This window comes from Numida meleagris, unplaced genomic scaffold (genome assembly GCF_002078875.1).
Source record: "Numida meleagris isolate 19003 breed g44 Domestic line unplaced genomic scaffold, NumMel1.0 unplaced_Scaffold180, whole genome shotgun sequence".
Classification (NCBI taxonomy): Eukaryota; Metazoa; Chordata; class Aves; order Galliformes; family Numididae; genus Numida; species Numida meleagris.
The window spans coordinates 54,995-73,869 of record NW_018363597.1 but is presented as its reverse complement, the minus strand read 5'-3'; the positions used below and the strand labels follow the sequence as shown (position 1 = coordinate 73,869).

Sequence of the window (18,875 nt, the reverse complement as noted above, 5' to 3'; positions counted from 1 at the left end):
CTCATCTGGAGTACTTTGTCCTGTTCCCAGCTCCCCAGCACATGAGAATCTGGCAAAGAGCCACGTAGGTGATAAAGGGTCTGGAACAGCTCTGCTAGGAGGAAACACTGAGAGAGCTGGGACTCATCTTCCAATCTGCACTTGTCTGGCATTCCTCCATGCCAGATGTGGAAATCAACATTTATCCTTACTGAATTTAATGCGATTGACAATTGCCCAATTATCCAATCTACTTAAATCCCTCTTCAAGGCTTCTTGTCCCTCAAGAGAGTCAGCAGCACTTCACAGTTTAGTATGGTCACCAAACTCCTGATCTAGATCACTGATAAATGTATTGAACAAGACTGACCCTAGAATTGAGTCCTGGGGAACACTGCGAGTGACTGATTGCCAGCCAGATGTAGCCACGCATCACTACAACTCTGAGCTCTACCATTCAGCCACTTCATCAGCCAGTGTAATGTGACCCTATTCAGGTCATGGTTAGATGATTTGTTCAGAAGGATGATGTGAGGGACCGTATCAAAGGCCTTACTAAAATCCAATAAGATTTCATCCACTGCCTTCCCTTGACCCACTAAGAGGGTGACCTCATTGTAGAAGGAGGTCACATTACAGAGACAGGCTTTTCCCACTGTGAATCTGTGTTGACTATGCCTGATAACATCTTTGTTCTTTAAATACCCTTTCATAGTACCCAGGAAAATCTTCTCTGTATTTTTTTCATGTACTGAGGTTAGATTGTAGTTTTCTAGGTCTTCTCTCTTGACCTTCTTGAAAGTCCTTATAACATTATATTCCAGCGAGCAAGAATCTCCATGGCATCCCAAGACCTTTAGTAAACTGTTGATAGAGGTCCAGTTATAACATGTGCTAACACTTTCAGTGCTCTGAGATGAATCCCATCAGGCCCCCTAGACTTAAGAACTGTTGTAACTGATCTCTTACAATTTCAGTGACTTCAAGTGGAAAGTCACTAATCCCCCAGTCAGGGTCTTCCAACTCAATTATTAGCATTGGAACTGATAACCAATGTCATTAAGTGCTCACATCCAGAATGGTAGTGTACGGCTCTACTTACCCCAAACAGGTGCAGTGGAACAGAAACCATACTGAAGTGTTATTTGCAACTGGAAATTACTTTGGAGGCCAGAGTTATAACTGTTCTCAGAAAATGTTAAACAATTTAATGAAGACTGTGAGCGTTAGTAGTTATTAAATTTGATAGTTTGGACAAAATCTCTGACTCAAAAGTCTGAATTCTAACTGATGAAAGGTAAAATGATATGTTGGGATACAAGGCAACTGATTCTTAAACTCTTCTCACAGCATCTGCAACAGTCCTTAGCAGAAAGTATATTCTGGGTATTTACTCTGATTCATTACAGCAGTTCTTATGATATTCTATTATCCTCTCTTTAGTGTTGACCCCAATGATCAGAAGAAGACGGCTTGTTATGACATAGATGTAGAAGTTGAAGACCCATTAAAGGGACAGATGAGTAGTTTTCTTCTCTCAACAGCTAACCAACAGGAGATTACAGCATTGGACAACAAGGTACTGGTCCAGGAGTGAAGTATCACATGGCGTGTATACATCTTGTGTACCTTCAGTGTGGCTTTGGTGCCACACATCAGAGTAATATGAGAAAGGGATTTCTCATTCGGATTTGCTTTCAAGGGTTGAATAAGTCACATGCAATGGAAATACAGTGAAGTGAGTGGAGTTTGATGATAGGATTTGATCCAGGGCCTGATACCGTTGTCAGGGTGATAGAAGCAGAGTTTCACAGGCAGTATAATGAATCCGTTGGCATGTGACGTAAAGTGTGTGCCACTCTGTGCTGTAGGATTTCAGAACCCTCTGAACTATTTAGTACATCTGTTGTGTTCTGTGGGAAGCAACACGGCTTGTTTACAGCTAAAAACGCTTTAGAGCACATGAGGTGGATCAATTATAGTCTTCCAAGGTGTGTGTTAAGGGAATTAGGCTGGAGCTGAGAGAAGGAAGGGTGCCATAGCTCCGTTACTGCAGATCCAACCAGCAAAAAGGCTGAACATGTATTCCCAGTAAGTGTGCACCCAGATGCATGTGTGTCTGTATACACTACAGATACACGTATTTGCAGAGGAAAAAAAATTAGAAAGGCGAAAACCCTGCAAGGACTTAAACTGGCTACCATTGTTAAAGATAATAAAAAGTGTTTTTACAAATATATTTCGAGCAAGAGGAGGACCAAGGAGAATCTCCATCCTTCATTGCATGCGGCAGGGAACATTAATCACAGAGGATGAGGAAATGGCTGAGGTTCTCAGTGCCTCCTTTACTTACATTTTTAATATCAGACCAGTTATCCTCAGGGTACTCAGCCCTCTGAGCTGGAATACAGGGATAAGGAGCAGAATAAACCCCCCACAATTCAGTTAGTGACCTGCTGCTCCTCCTGGACTGTTAGAAGCCCATGGGGCTGGATGGGACCCACCCACGGATGCTGAGGGAGCTGTCAGAGGTGATTGCCAAGCTGCTTTCTGTCATTTATCAGCAGTCCTGGTCAACCAGGGAGGTCTTGCTAATGTGATACCCATCTACAAGAAGGGTCATAAGGAGGATCTGGTAAACTACAGCTTGACCTCAATGCCAGGTAATGTTGTGGTGCAGATCATCTTGAGGGAGATCACACTGCATGTGCGGGACAACCAGGGGATCAGGCCTGGCCAGCATGGGTTCATGATAGGCAAGTCTTGCTTGATCAGCCTCATCTCCTTCTATGACCAGGTGACCTCTCTGATGGATGAGGAAAAGGCTGTTGATGTAGTCTACCTAGATTTTAGTAAAGCCTTTGACTCTGTCTCTGTTGTGCTTTAACCTGGCAAACAGATAAACATTACACAGCCTTTTGCTCTCTCTCCCTCCCCACTCAGTGGGATAGGGAGAGAGAATTGGAAAGAAAAAAAGTAGAACTCCTAGGTTGAGATACTAGGGCAGAAAGGGAAGAGACAAATAACAGTAATGATAATAATTGACTCATAATGTAATGATATAATTGATAATAATTGGCAATAATTCACCAACTGATGCCTAGCCAGCCTCTCCTTGGCTTCATTGTTTTCTCACATTGTGTCATATGGTATTGAATATCTCTTTGGCCAGCTTAGATCAGCTGTCCTGGTTTTGTTCTCTCCCAGCTACTTGTGTCCCACAGCCCCCTTGCTGGCAGAGCAGTAAGAGAAGCTGAAAAACTAAAATGTCCTTGGCTCTGTACGGCGCTGCTCAGCAACAACTAGAAACATCAGTGTATTATCAACATTGTTTTTCTCCTGAAGCCAAAACACAACATCATACTAGCCACTATTGAAGAAAATCAACTCTTTACCAGCTGAAACCAGGACAGTCTCCCACAGTATTCTGCTGGATAAGCTGGCAGCCCGGGGCTTGGACAGGCACACTCTTTCCTGGGTAAAGAACTAGCTGGATTGCCAGGCTCAGAGAGTAGTGGCGAATGGAGTTAAATCCAGCTGGCAACTGGTAATGAGCGGTGTTCCCCAGGCATCAGTATTGGGGCCCATCCTGTGTAATATATTTATTGATGATCTGGATGAGAGCATTGAGTGCACCCTCAGTACGTCTGCAGATGACACCAAGTTCAGAGGAACTGTTGATTTGCCTGAGGCTAGGAAGGCCCTACAAAGGGTTCTGGATAGGCTGGATCAGTGGACTGAGGCCAATGAGATGAAGTTCAGCAAGAGCAAGTGCTAGGTCCTGCAGTTTGGTCACAACAACCCCATGCATTGCTGCAAGCTTGGGGCAGAGTGGCTGGCAAACTGCAGAGGGAAGTGACGTGGGGGTGCTGGTTGACAGCCAGCTGAACACAAGCTAACAGTGTGCCCAGGTGGCCAAGAAGACCGATGGCATCCTGGATTGTATCTGAAATAGTGCAATCAGCAGGAGCAGGGAGTTGATCATCCCTCTGTTCTTGGCACTGGTGAGGCCATACCTTAATACTATGTTTACAAAGAATCACGGAATTGCAGGGGTTGGAAAGGATCTCAAGAGATCATCAAGTCCAACCCCTCTGCTGAAGCAGATACCCTACAATGGGTCTCAGAGGTAGGCATCCAGATGAGTCTTGAATATCTGCATGGAAGGAGATTCCACAGCCCCTCTGGACAACCTGTTCCGGTGCTCCGTCACCCTTACCTTAAAGAAGGTCCTTTTCAACCCAGGCCATTTTATGATTCTAAGTTATTCTGCATGTTAATACCGAACTTCCTATGTTCAAGTTTTAGGCCATTACTTCTTGTCCTATTGCTGCACACCACGGAGAAGAACCTGGCCGCATCCATTTGCCTCCCACTGCCCTTTACATACTTACCAACATTTATCGGATTCCCTCTCAGTCTTCTTTTCCCCAGGCTGAACAGACCCAGATTATTCAGCCTTTCCTCACAGGGGAGATGCTTCAGGCCCTTAATCATCTTTCCACTGGACTCCTTCTTGGAGATCTGTCTTTTTTGAACTGGGTAGCCCAGAACTGGACACAGTGGTCTAAATGTGGCCTCACCAGGGCAGAGTAGAGGGGAGGGATCACCTCCCTCACTCTGCTGGCCATACTCTTTTTAATGCACCCCAGGATACCATTGGCCTTCTTGACCACAAGAGCACATTGCTGTCTCATAGCCAATGTGTTGTCCACCAGGACCCCCATGTCCTTCTTTGCACAGCTCCTCTCCAGCAGTTCATCCCCTAACCTGTACTGGTGCATGCGGTTATTCCTCCCCAGGTGCCGGACTCTATACTTGCTCTTGTTAAACCTCATCAGGTTCCTCCCTGCCCAACTCTCCAGTCTGTCCAGGTCTTGTTGAATGGTAGCACAGCCTTGAGGTGTGTCAGCCAGTCCTCCCAGCTTTGTATCATCAGCAAACTTTTGAGGGTGCATTCTATCCCTTCATCCAGGTCATTGATGAAGATGTTGAATAAGACTGGACCCAGCACTGACCCCTGGGGAACTCTGCTAGTTACAGGCCTACAACCAGACTCTGTACTGCTGATGACAACTTTCTGAGCTCTGCCAGTCAGCCAGTTCTCGATCCACCTCACTGTCTACTCATCTGTCCCACATATTCTAAATTTCACAACAAGATGCTGTCAAACACCTTGCTGAAGTCAAAGTAAACAACATCCATTGCTCTCCCCACATCTACCCAGCCAGTGATGAGATCATAGAAAGCTATCAGGTTGGTCAAGCATGATTTCTCCTTGGTGAATCCACATTGACTACTCCTGATAACCTTCTTCTTTTCCAGTTGCTTGCATCCAGAACAGGTTGTTCCATCACCTTTCCTGGTACAGGGGTGAGGCTGACTGGCCTGTAGTTTCCTGGATGCTCCTTCTTGCCCTCTTTGAAGGCTGGAGTGACATTGGCTATCCTCCAGTCTTCAGGCACTTCTCCCATTTGCCAAGACAAATTCAAAGATGATAGAGAGCGGGTTAGCAATCACTTCTATACAGAGAAGGGCAACAAAGCTGGTGAAGGGTCTGGAATACAGATCTTACGGGGAGTGGCTGAGGTCGGGGGAGACCTCATTGTTCTCTCCAACTGTTGAAAGGCGGTTGGAGTGAGGTAGGGATAGGCCTCTGCTCCCAGCTAATAGCGATAAGACGAGAGGTGATGGCCGATTAGGGTTGGAAAAATTTATTCTCTAAAAGAGCGGTCAGGCATTGGAACAGGCTGCCCAGGGAAGTGGTGGAGTCACTGTCCTTGAAAGTGTTCAAGAACCGTGGAGACATGACACTTGGGGACATGGTTAGTGGACGTGGTGGGGATGAGTTGGGGTTGTACTTGGGAATCTCAGAGGTCTCTTCTAACATTAATGCTTCTGTGTTACGTACATGGCCAGCAGCACAGATCAACAGAGGCATTTACTCAGAGCTCTTTTATGAACACAAAGATCACAAATGATCTCATCACAATCCCTCTCTGGGTGAGCAGAATGGAAGTCAGCTAGTGTGAATTTTTAGATATGTCCTACTGACAGCTGGGCTTGGACGCTGTCTTCCTACTATCTGTCTCTTGATCCAAGTCTCCCCTTTTGCTGACACCTTGCCATACAAGCCCCCAAGGCTGCAGCCCCACTCCAAATGATGGTATAGGTAGCCTCACACACACACACAAGTGTACACATTCACACAGAGGCAGAGACATACACAAACACCAACACATGCGCACGCGTACACACGTACGCGGCTGGCTGGGACTTTCCTGGTTCCTCAGTTGCTACCTTGCTGTGGTCTGACCCTTAGTGGTGCATGCACACACACAAGTGGATCTCACCCCTAGCATCTCCAAAACCTCCCCTCTGGTCCCTCACCCTTAGAGACACCCTTAGAGCCCCATGGCTCCCAGATCATTTTACCTACTTGCTGACTAGTCCTGCTAGATCTTTGCCCGCTCTCATACAGTTGCACTCCTGCACTGTATCAAGTATTGGCACCCAGGCCTAACAAACCATGTTTTACTCAGAGGGTGGTGAGGTGCTAGAACAAATTGCCCAGAGAGGTTTGTGGATGCTCCATCTCTGGAGGCATACAAGGCTAGGTTGGATGGGGCCCCGGGCAGCCTGAGCTGGTGGTTGACAACCCTGTCGATGGCAGTGGGATTGTAACTGGATGATCTTTAAGGTCCTCTCCAACATAAGTCATTCTATGATTCTGTGTTTTTGCTGGAGTTGCTGGCACATAGGTCCCCCCCCGTGCAAACAGAATAAAGACTTCCTCACTCAGTAAGAGTTAAAAATGGAATCTGATAACATGGTAGGACAAACAGCTCTGATCAGGCTTAGGAGACAGCTGGATAAGCTTAGCAATGAGCAAATCATTTACACAGGAGTCCCTTTATCTATTTTTCTACTGTTGTTCTTCCCTATATGGCATAGATCCATCCCTTTCCACACCTTTGATTTGTTCCCTAAACATGCCATGTCATGTTCTGTGCAATTACAAGATGCTCTTCCCCTACATCTCATAATATGTCCCATAACCCATAGGCAGCAACTGCTCTCGGTCCCCATGCTCTGGTGTTCAGGATTTGTTTATACTGTTGTAGGGTTGCTCCATTAAGTGCACTATTCCTAGCTGTTAGAGACAGTAGGAATCATTTCTCTCATCTAGATGGGTGTTCTGTATACTCTAAGACAGAGCTTCAGTTTTTCATATTTTAAACTTTCGTTTAGCAGAGTATTTTGTGTTCAAGATGTCTCTATAGTCAGGCCTGCTCATCAAATTTGTTTAAGTGTGCAGTTTGCCTGATCTTAGAGTTCATCCTTAGCACACAGGATGCTCTTTTTCTAATGAGGATTCTTAATTACCACATTAAGATCACTTCCTGATATTTTACCTCCAGATCTTACTTTCTTCTTCATCTAATACAAACCAGAAAGATACATCTTTGAAAACGTAGCATGTAGGCAAGTAAGACTGGCTTCACAGATTTTTTTTTATTTTTATTTTTAATGATGTGAAACAGAAGCCACTAAGGGAAGTCAAGTGCTTGGTAATAAGCCTAAGTATTCCACTGGATATAAACAAGGTGAGATTACAGTTAGCAAGACCTAAGAGAAAAATGTGATTGTAGTTAAAATATGTTAACTCCTGTATCTTCTGATAGAAGATTCTATGTCTTATACAGAAATACAAGGAAAAGAACCTGTGAAAGTCAGACATTGTTTGGATATGGGAATCAGAGGTGCTAAAAAGTTGAAGATGACACCAGAGTTGCCTATGCTCAGTTATGGAAGTAGTGGAAAAGCTTTGATACTCGGGAGACTTGGGATTACGAAGGATTAAGAGCAGAAGGATAACAGGATCAATGTGCTTTGTGGAAGTCCAAGTTCAGAAATCTGCATTCAACCTTGTTGTTCCAGTTCACTTTGCAAGTTACTGGGGAAATAAGGAAGAAAGAAGAAGTATTTGGGGGTGTCAGTTGTTGAAAGACTCACCATGAGCCAGCAGTGTGCACTTGCAGCCCAGAAGGCCAACCATACTCTGGGTTGCATCAAGAGAAGCGTGACCAGTAGTTCAAGAGAGGTGATTGTTCCCCTCTACACTGCTCTTGTGAGACCCCACCTGGAGTACTGTGTCCAGGCCTGGGGCCCCCAACACCAGAAGGACATGGAGCTGTTGGAGCGGGTCCAGAGGAGGGCCATGAAGGTGATCAGTGGGCTTGAGCACCAACCTTATGGGGACAGACTGAGAAAGTTGGAGCTCTTCAGCCTGGAGAAGAGAAGGGTCCTTATAGTGGTCTTCCAGTACTTGAAGGGGGCCTAAAGAAAAGGGGGGAGGAGTTTTTTATAAGGGCGGGCAGTAACTGGATGAGGGGAAATGGCTTTAAACTAAAAGAGGGTGGATTTAGACTAGATATTGGAAAGAAATTCTGTACTGTGAGGGTGGTGAGGGACTGCAACAGGTTTCCTAGAGAGGCTGTGGATACTCTCTCCCTGGAAGCATTCAAAGCCAGGCTGGATAGGGCTTTGAGCAACCTGGTCTAGTAGGACGTGTCTCTGCCTATAGCAGGGGGTTGGGACTAGATGACCTTAAAGGTCTCTTTCAACCCAAACCGTTCTGTGACTCTATGGAAGTAATCTTATCCAAAGCAGAACCTAAGTAGGTCACATGAGAGATAATAAGAAAGTGTGTGTTTCTCTCCATTGACTATTGAAAATAAAAATCTAACCTGTTACCTGTACGTGAATATTAGGCAAAGAAGATGAGTGCAAGACTATGGTGATGATACAAGATGGCTTGATAAGATAGTGGAGTAAGAAACACAAGCCTGAATGGGAAGGAGATAAGAGGTGGAGTAAGATGCAAGGAAAGTGGGGAAATGCAGCATGTATAGTGAGCAAAGAAAGATTAATACTGTAGTTTAAATGATGGATGGCATGTTTTGAGCTACAAGAGCCTCTAGGACAGCCATAAATTGAGGTTTTAATCGTGGTGATAATAAATTGGGAAGGAAAAATAATTTGCTTTTGATTTATGCTGATGAGAAAGAGAAGGAAGCAGTCTTCTGTGGAGCATGAACGGAGATGAGCGAGACATCAGGAACAGCCGGGCTGGTAACACTGGCACAACTTCCAAGTGAGCTGATCAGGGTGCTTACATTTTTACTGTGGAGGAAGAAGAAAAAGAAGCTAAAATGTTGGGAATGTCTGGGCAAACAGATACTCTGCATTACATTTAGTCATCAAGCAATATAAAATCTCTTTTACACTGTGTCCACATGGTGCAACTGATCAGACAGCAAATGTGTGCTTTAGGATGAGATGAATTATTTTGTGGTCTCTACTGTGACTGTATTGTCATGATCTCTTTTGACTGTAGAGAGAACTTATAAATGCAGAAATATTTAGAAGTCCAGATATAGTTGTTCTGCCCTAGGTAATTTTCCAGAATGAGTGTCTCCTATAACGTTTGCAGAGATAAATAAACTCGAATTCCTGCTCACCATTGCTCTTTTTTAATGTATTCAAGAATTGCATAAGCTGTTTGACTATAAATTTTTATTGATATGTCATGAAGCATTGCTAAATTTCTATGTGGGAAAACTAAGAGAATCCCATATTTCAGATGTGGGCTGTATATGCACTATTGCAGAGCAGCTCACTGCACTGGTAGCAACAGTAGAAGATGAATGTCAGAAAAATCACTTGGAACAGTTTGGCTGAATTGTATCCTGGTGTATTAAATGAGAATGATGCACACTTACAGCAGTGGTGAGCTCTACAGGCTGTGTTAGGGATTCACGTCAAGAGGACTGTTAGCCAGCAAAGGCTGACTAACAGCTACCTGTGTAAATGGCTGATTTGGCTTGATAAGAGATAAATAAAAGTGACGTCTCAGAGCAAGGGAGGAGAAGGTGTGATATAATGGAACAGAGATTATTTGTGTCACATACTCATGCCCAGTTTCCGCCGATTTCTAACTATGTGCAACTGTTGCCTAGGTACTGTTTTAAAGGTGGTTTGAATACCAGCAGTCCTATGGATTCTGGTAAAAGATCCTTTTCAGCAGAGCAGCTGCTCAGACAGTTAGTTCCCAGCCTAGAGGATTGTTGTTTCCAGCACAGCTCCCCATTTTTGACATCTCTACTACCTTTTATAGAGCATTTGCCACAGCAGAGTGCAAGCTGTGATTAGTGTAGCTACTGAAGTCACTTCTGGGTAAGCAGGCCTTGGCTTCGGTATTTCTGTTTGTGCCATTTGTTGCTGTGCTGCCACAGAGTCATCTGGAGGGAACTTGTTGCATGCCAATGGGAGATTTCTCTCTAGCGTGGCTACTTCATTTCCCAAATGAGGAATATTTAAAGTTGAAAGCGGCTCTCTTCAGTTAACATAATATGCATTTGTGCCTACACTAGTGGACTTGGTGGCATAGCCATATCAGGGGAGAAATATGTTCCTCCCTCTGTGCCTGGCCACATTAGCTGTTTTGGTAAAATAGATTTGTACAGGAAAATTAAAGAGACAAATTTACAGTTTCAAGCTAGAATTTCAGTGGAACAGGGTAACAAAATTTTTGTTTGTGCATGTGCTAATAAATCATTAACTATCATCATAATTGATATTGTTATCCAGGATAATTATACGTCCTTAACTCTTCATTGGAGTCTTCATTCTTCCCTGCTGGTTATTGTTCATTTATTTAATGATAATTTCGAGAATATGACTCATTTTTTTATAAAACTTCCATACTCCCAGTTTCTCATTGTTCACATTCCTTTTTGCAGCCATAATGACATCAGTAGGCTTTCTTGCAAGAAAAAAATCTAGAAGTCATGGCTGTTATGTAAGTGTATTTAACATGGACTTGATTAGACAATCACTACCACAAAATTTGAGCATCACAACAGGTTATTGAAGGTATAATGATGATTAACCAGAGAAATAACTGCTTTCTTGCATTGGACAATGTTTAAAAAGCATACAGTACCGTAACCGAAAAATCCCTGACTTGGCGAAAAGACTGCTCATACACAGGAAATCATGACATTAGGGCAAGACTTGGCTCTTCAGTATTGCATATACGTGCCACCCAGCAGTTCAATGCAGGAAGTGAAGAATATGCTTGTATTGCAGAAATACACGTGAAACCAAGGTGTAATTTTAAGATGAGGGTTAACTTCTACTTTGAAGGGAAAATTCAGTGGGATCTTTCGTGGGTCTTTGGTGTAGAATTGTCACCTTCGCACATTACAAGAACCACAAAGATACTAATGGGGCTGGCCTCAAGGTTGTGGAAGCATGCGAGGAATTAAGTAACATCTGGCTTATTTTTTTCTCTTAGATTCATGAAACAATCGAATCCATAAATCAGCTAAAAATACAACGTGATTTCATGCTGAGTTTCTCCAAAGATCCCAAAGGATACATCCAAGACCTTCTCCGTTCCCAAAGTAGGGATCTTAAGGTGAGCTAAGATTTGAAGGGTGGAACAAGAATTTAAGAACTAGAGTTAAATGTGTATAGCATGTATGGCTAAAACGTCCAGGATAGAAAATTGGTGGAAGAGAGTTAGTGTAATGCTGCTGCCCCAGAGCAGGAAGTGTGCAGAAGAGACGAGTTAGGTGGTATTACACTTCCAGAATAGGGGCTAGGTGAATTTGTAATTAGCCAGTAAGATGGAGGTGCAGAGACATGCTGGTGTACTCAGTAAGATTAAAGGTATGTGAAACTTATTAGGAGGATTCTGTAGCACAATAACACAATTTGAGTGTTTTGTTATTTTTTATAATTAAATCTTATTTAAGAAATAGCAGATTAAGTATCAGCTGCCTTTGAGCTAAGCATTTAAATTTCCAAGAAACAGAATGTAAGGGAGTTCAGTTGTTTGCCAGCAAAACAAGAGTTTCTCACAAAGTTTCACACTTTGTATCTTTAAATCAGACACCTCAAAACCAGTTATATCAGTAAGGCCATGAAATTATTTTAATGAACTAATCGTCTTTCAAATATAAATATCTACTTTGTTAATCAGTAATCTTCCAATGATCTATTGTTAAGATTCTGATTATTATTTATATTCAAAAGGGGGATAGACATCTAAAAGAATGTTCAAATATACCTTCAGCTTGAAGAGCTTACAAACTGAGGTGTTGTGGAGCTTCTGTAGCTGCATACATGGAACAGTTGTTCAGCATTCTCCCTGCTGTTAAAAGTGTTAGAGATCTGCAGCACTTAGCTTGGGCAGCTGACTTACTCCTTAGCATAGCTCTGGAGCAGAGGTTAGGAGCCGTTCACAATTTGCATGTTATCGTCATGTATTGGCTGTGACCACACGTGCCATTCATGCTGTTCGTTTTCCATTTGCCTTGGGCTTAGAGGTCAGTCCTGAATATTTTTAATGTAGCAGTGTAGATAAATGTTGACTCCAGGTAAATCTAAATATTTCTCTATGTGGTAGGGTAGCTGTAGTGAAAAGTATTTTTATTTTTGTCACAGGTGATGACTGATGTAGTTGGAAATCCAGAAGAAGAACGCAGAGCTGAATTTTATCATGAGCCGTGGTCTCAAGAGGCAGTGAGCAGATATTTCTACTGCAAGGTATGAAGGAGTTAGCCACACTAATGGCTCATCAATGAATCTTCCTGTCACTGAACCATTGAATCTGCCGAACTGTACAGATTCTCTTTTTCTTTCAGATCCAGCAGCGCCGACAGGAACTGGAACAGTCTCTGGGAGTGCGCAACACATAAGTGTTGCTCAAAACATCACGTTGGCATCATGACCACAGAACAAGTGGACTCCTCAGTGTTACTTAGCTCACTGTTACACATGGACCCGCTTCCTGACTGGATGGGAAAGTGCCATCAACAAACCAGTCAGAACACCAGCTTTAGAGTGACCCTTGAAAAAACCGCCCGTGGGAGGTGTCTCAAACCATTCCAGGCCATAGATAGCAGAAGATTGCTGTGCTTTATACAGGTGTCTGTGCTAAAGAAGATTAAAGATTCATTCATCAACTTGCATCCTTGAGTTCTAGTGGAAAGTTCAGACACTGTGCAGCAAATCCTTATGGGTTATGCGTAGAATCATGGGTGGTATTGATGGAGGAGGTTGAGTTGAGTGTTATAAAAGACTACAGATTTAGAGAAATAAAGGTAGTTCTCATCCTGTGTTACCTAAGAGTCTCAAATAGTAACTTCTCTGGAATTAGACAAGATGGTCCTGATAGTTGTGGAATGGTTTATATTCCTGAATACAACTTTAATTCCATTGCGAGGAGCCATCATGCGATGTAAAATAACTAACTAGGAGAACTTTCATTCCTGGAATGAAAAGCTCCTCTGGAAGAAAAAAGTGTATTCAGGACATACATTCTGCAAACTGTAACACTCCCCCTTCCCCCTGCCCCTGCACTGAAAGCCAAACTGATTTATATATCACATGAGTATGATCTATGTGTTATACTGAGAGGAAGAAAATTTTTCTAGAATGAAAGCCTCTTAAGCATTCTCAAGTATCAGTGGGTTAGCAAAGCAGAAGTTGAAGCAAGAAATGAGACAATCTGAGAAAATGCAAATAACTGAATGGTGCTTTGCTGATACCTGCCTTGAACACAGCAGATATTAACAATAAGCCTATAGGTAAAATAGGAGGTTTCTTAAACATTTCTTTCTCTATGTGCCATTAGAGATCAAGACTGTAAAGAAGTTCTCTAATTGCTAAGTTGGTTCAGAATCCAAGAGGCTTAACTTCATGTAATGTGGCAGTTTTCTCTTTACTTCACAGTCTTAACAGAGTCCCTGGATTGTTCTTCTTCAATCACAGGTAAACTACCTTTTCCCATGGATCATTCAGTTCCCCCATTCACTCTATGTGCTGGTTACATAGGATGCTGTTATGAAGCACTATCAGCCTTAAATATCCCTTGGAAACCACCTTCTTTGCAAATATGTGAAAAATTCAATGGGAATTACACCATACTGACTTGGAAGCAGAGGCATCTTCATTGAATCCTTCCCCCTGTCCTGCTTTTCGTAGTGCATAGATTAGTTTGTCATTAATGAACCAACATGATTTCTAGTCCAAAAAGCAACTGCCAAAGTATAACTGTGTCCTGATGATGTAGCACTCAAAATCCTCTTCTAGGCTGCTCCTCTTCATCTCCTGTCTTTCACTTTCTTGGAATGAAAGTTCACACGTGGTAAGGAATGGAGGCAGCTCTTCTAAGTACGTAATTTTGCTGTAGCAATGTCCTCTTCTTCTGTCTTTGCCACTTTCTTTCATATTTGAACATAAAAATTTCTTCTGTCCAGTCACAGAAGACACAAGTCTTCCCTCCCACTGCTTCACTGAGTACATCTGCTTACATGTTACCAGTGCCATAGCTTTCACTCTGTCCGCTGTGTTCAGAGGTGTCAGAAAATACACGCTTGACTGCAGTCATATGTTGGCAGTACCGTCATGTAACAACATTGGTGTGAGAAAAAGCACAGCTGTACCTCTTTGCCCAAGGCCTTTTCCTGGGAATGGCTTGGTTCGGATTTATTTTATTTTATTTTATTTTATTTTAGTTAAAAACCCCTTTTTACACTAAAACCTGAAATCCTGCAGTCTTAAACTGAGTCTAGCTAGGGGCTGAGAGGTTGCCAGGCAGTTAATGACTTTAAATCTTATTCGCTGTAGGACTGTGCTAATTGCACTACAAGCAAAAATTATGAAGGAAAACAGCGGGGATCATCTGCTACTGTGCTTCCATATTTGTTACGCTGCTGTGTCAGTTGTGTGCATGCCGTCCAGTGTATAAAATCTTTTCTGTATGTGGTAAACAGAGCAGCTACATTCAGGGGATGCATTTGATCTCCAGGAATAATAAATGCAGAGAAAGATAAGTGGGGATGCGAGAAGGGCGTGAAGCTGGGACAGATGTCATCAGCCAGGGGCTCTCGGTATTGCGGACGTTGCCATCTGAGTGGCAAATATTTCTTTAGAGAAATTCCAGTTACATGCCACAGCTGGCAAAATAACTGAGTCCAATCTACTTTTGGAATCTTTCTTTAGAATTCATTAATTGGATGAGTTTTTCAGAGCAAATTAATGTAAGTAATGTGTTGCTGCTGCCCAGTGGAGCCAGAACAGCACCACTGGAAGTCGATGCTGTGTTCAATAGCAGTGCTGTTCTGAAGCGTGTGTGTGAGCGTGCATGTGCATGCTCGTGCATGATTCAGCCACTGTACATGGCAATCCAAAATCTAAATTCTTATGTCCTGCTGTCCATATTCCTGCTGCACATAAGAAGACTGTTCACCAACGATGAGTCTTAGGAGTAGCTGTCAGGTGTCTTCCTTTTGGTTAAAATGCGTCTTGAGATTTTGACGCTTTTGTCCTGGGCTCAGAAGCACGTTGTGCCTTTGTCATCCATCCCAGGAGCGTAGCCAGGGGCTTGGTGTTTGGAAAATGAGACGTTGTATTTGAGGAGAAGCAATGGAACAATTCTGGGAGGAACTGGACCAAATGCAGCTTAGGCATGTGAAAATGGAAGTTCATGGTACTGAACAGGCATGTAACTGCAGCAGATGTTGAATAATAAATTCGTCTTCTTCTCAAGATGACGGTATTTTTTGGCTGAAAAAAAAATGGCAAGAAAATTTTTGGGGTGTCTTTGGTTTCTACCACAGTACAATACAAATATGTGCACACTGCAAAAATAAATTGAACAAATAAGTAAAATCTGTGCGCAGAAGTAGCTAATTTATAGGTGATAATATAGATTGTTAGAAAATATAGCACAAAATTAGGACAGAGTTAAAACAATTTCTGGAATGCAATAAAAGGGAAATATATCTCGAAGCTGGAATGTTGGCATAACAGCTAAAGGAAAAACGAATGTTTGATGGTGGAAGAAAAATACCAGGATAGAGAGAAGAATACCAGAATTGAAAAAGAAAGAAAAAGATGGGAGCAGAGTGCCACTGAAGTGCCATTAAGACATAGCACAGGATAATGTGCAGAGTACTGCTGGAAATAGCACAGCTGGTGTGGTTTTGTATAATTTGTGTGCATGTGAATATGTATACATGTAGAGGTCAGGTGTGAGTGCCATTCTCAACGGGTGTGTAGTTTGGGAAATGGGCATGCAGGGCACAGCCTTGTGTTCTGCATGTGACTTTGGAGACACATTGTCAAAACTTTTCCCCCTGTGAACAGCAGGGATTTAGCTGTTCCGCTTACCAGCACTGGTTGTTCTAGTGCATGCATGGCTTCAGTTGACAGCTTTTTATATCACACTGTATAGAATTTATTCTGCTGAAACTTGTGAAAATATTGGTATTATATGCTACAACTCCACATTTTTCTAATACAGTAGTGAGGTGTTGGTTTTTTTTTTCCTGTTTGTGTTGAGAACCCTTTTAATGGCAGTGTGAAGAGATGAAGGGGAAACAAAGGCTCCTGAAGAAAGAGGTGTCCTTTCTGTAACTGCTCTGTTGTTTAATAGGATGTACCTGTTCTACCAGATCCTGTATGATAACTCCTTTTCCAATCTCATTGAAGAAAAGTACTCCATTTAAAAAACACAGCTGTGAGTTTGTGAGTGAGCAAATATATGCATAAGGGGAGATGGAAGAGAGACTCCCTCTACTCTGTAGCCACCATACCTTCACTGTATGATGATGAGTGAGTGGTAGAAAAGCTTTTAACAATAAATACTTTGTTTCTTTGTAACTCTTGCACTTACCTTATGCCTCTTAACGAAGAAAACTCCTTTACAAACTTCCTTTGTGTAAAAGTAATGTTGTAGGAGTTTTTTTTCCATACATTTCCTTTACAGAAAACTTTATCTGAGGACTAGGAAGAGATCACTTTCTGTGTGAGGCTGCTCAGAGAGCTGGAGACGAATGAGCAATGTGGGGCCATTTACACCAGTCCGTGGTGAAGAAATGATGCATGAGGCGATGATCTCAGGTTCTGCTAAAAGGGCTAACCTGGTCTGATTGGTTTCCTTCTGCTCCTGATACAGGCTCTAACGTTCTCAAGTTTTCAGATTTCTGCTGACTTGTGTGTACACGCACACATAAGGAGGGCATGCAAACACAGGCTTTTAACTGGACTTGGCAACACTGAGAACTGTTACTCTTTGGGTCTTATGTATATGTAGGAGTTTGATGATCTGCTGCCAGTTGCAAAGTGTCAAAGTGACAATGAGAAACCCTTAATACTGGAGAGATCTGGCTTCTGTGCTTGGTCCTTTGATGTATACTTTGCCACTGTTATTAGGTACAGTCAGTGAACAAAAATTTGCAGCTGGATCTAGAGCTTGGAAGCTGAGAGGAGACTGGAATAAGCCGTGCCAACAGCCAGCAGACTTCCTCCACACAAACATTAGGAATACTTGACAGGATGAAAAAGCTGCAGTTCACCAGCTCAATGAAGAAAGTTTTGTTTCAGAGTTAAAGTGTCATAGCCCAACAGACTGTCAAGAAAGAACAACATGAAGAAGTGGAATGCGTGGAGAGCAGAAAGAAGAAAAAAGGTGGATGAGGAAAGGAAGGCCTAGAGTTATATCAGCAGCTCAGTGAAACTGGAAGCAGAAGTAGTAACCTTAATTTGAGAAGAAAGCAAACAGCCTGTGCAAAAAGAATCGTAAATGTCTATAAAGATAATCCACCTGGAATAGAGAAGTTCTATCTGGAAGGTTATCTAGGAAATCTCAGCAGATGAGAAAAAAATCGATTTTGAAAAAAATACATCTACACACTTCCTAATGGAGGGAAAAGCAAGTTCCAATAGCAGCAATCGTGTCTTGCGGTGATAACAAGTCCCATCCTTTTATCCCTTTCCTCCTGGAGCAGCAGAAGCATGCTGTTTTTCCAGGAATCTGAGGGGAGGAATGCACATGCACTATTTAGTTTCCTGTCACTTTTTCACTTTTCTCAGAGGAAAAAAAACCACTAGTGAGTACAATGCAAAGAATGTGGCTAAATACAGAAAGAGAGATTAGGATGATCATAGGTAGTTGCTCTTTCCAAGAGGAGCTGGAAGGTAGAAGTTAGAGTAAATCTGTTATGAAAGTTGTGGTGGGGGACAGCTCAAACTTAAGACGTAGTCAAGGGAGAGCTAATCAGAGCAGCCAGATTTTATGTCATGACACAGCTGAGCAGCTGAACATAACTATTTCAGGTTAAGGTATTTTGCTGTCCAGACTGCACTGATCAGACTGCAAGCTTAGACACCTGGTTCATGTATGTCTACAATTTTTTTTTTTTTTTTTTTTTTTTGTCTTCGTAAGCAGAGACTTATGCTATATGCCTTCTAAAATTTGAGATTGATCATTACCCGCTATTTTGGTCTTCCTTCCCCCAGCACAGCATACTAGTCACTGTCCTTATTGTACTAATAGGTTTTCATGACTCACCAGCCTCACATGCAGCTCCCACCTCCACATCCTGCCCTCAGGCCCAGGGGCTCAGTATAAACTCAGGCCTGGTCATTTGGCTTCTGTACGAGTTATATTGCTGGTGTGACTGTTACCTACTTGGCTATAAGTATACTTTGCTGTGGGGCCTGTTGTTTCTGTAAGGTAGCCTGACTTTGATGTTTGACTTTAGATGTACCTCATAACCATGTGCTTTTCTGATGAGTTGGACTCTGAACATGACTACCGCCTCCAGGTTTGCATTGCTTGCCTTGTTCAGATGCTGCTAGGCTGGGTCTTGGCTGAGGAGCCTCTTCCCTGTCAGTTGTGCTGCCATGTTTTGCAGCTGGCTGCCTGTCCTTAGGTAGCAGCTGCCTCTTGCTGCTCCCTGACAGCCATTGTGCCTATATCCTCCTGTCTTATGTGTGCTGCGTCATTTGCAGACATTTTTTTTCCCATGCATTTA

At 42.7% G+C, this 18,875-nt stretch overlaps 1 protein-coding gene across 13 annotated transcripts in view; it reads left to right on the top strand.

The window, feature by feature from the left end:
- SMARCD3 (SWI/SNF related, matrix associated, actin dependent regulator of chromatin, subfamily d, member 3) overlaps nt 1-16,719 on the top strand; it is a 96,582-nt gene extending 79,863 nt beyond the window's left edge. For 10 of the 13 annotated variants that reach the window (XM_021382098.1, XM_021382097.1, XM_021382091.1 and 7 more), the window contains 4 exons: nt 1,423-1,558; nt 11,342-11,464; nt 12,496-12,597; nt 12,678-16,719. In XM_021382098.1, coding sequence (XP_021237773.1) covers nt 1,423-1,558; nt 11,342-11,464; nt 12,496-12,597; nt 12,678-12,749 — 433 coding nt within the window. In that variant the 3' untranslated portion in view covers nt 12,750-16,719. Of the gene's footprint in view, nt 1-1,422; nt 1,559-7,685; nt 8,064-11,341; nt 11,465-12,495; nt 12,598-12,677 lie in introns of those variants that run through there. The other 3 variants (XM_021382093.1, XM_021382092.1, XM_021382102.1) reach the window with 2 other exon arrangements.
- The last annotated feature ends 2,156 nt before the right edge of the window (nt 16,720-18,875 follow it).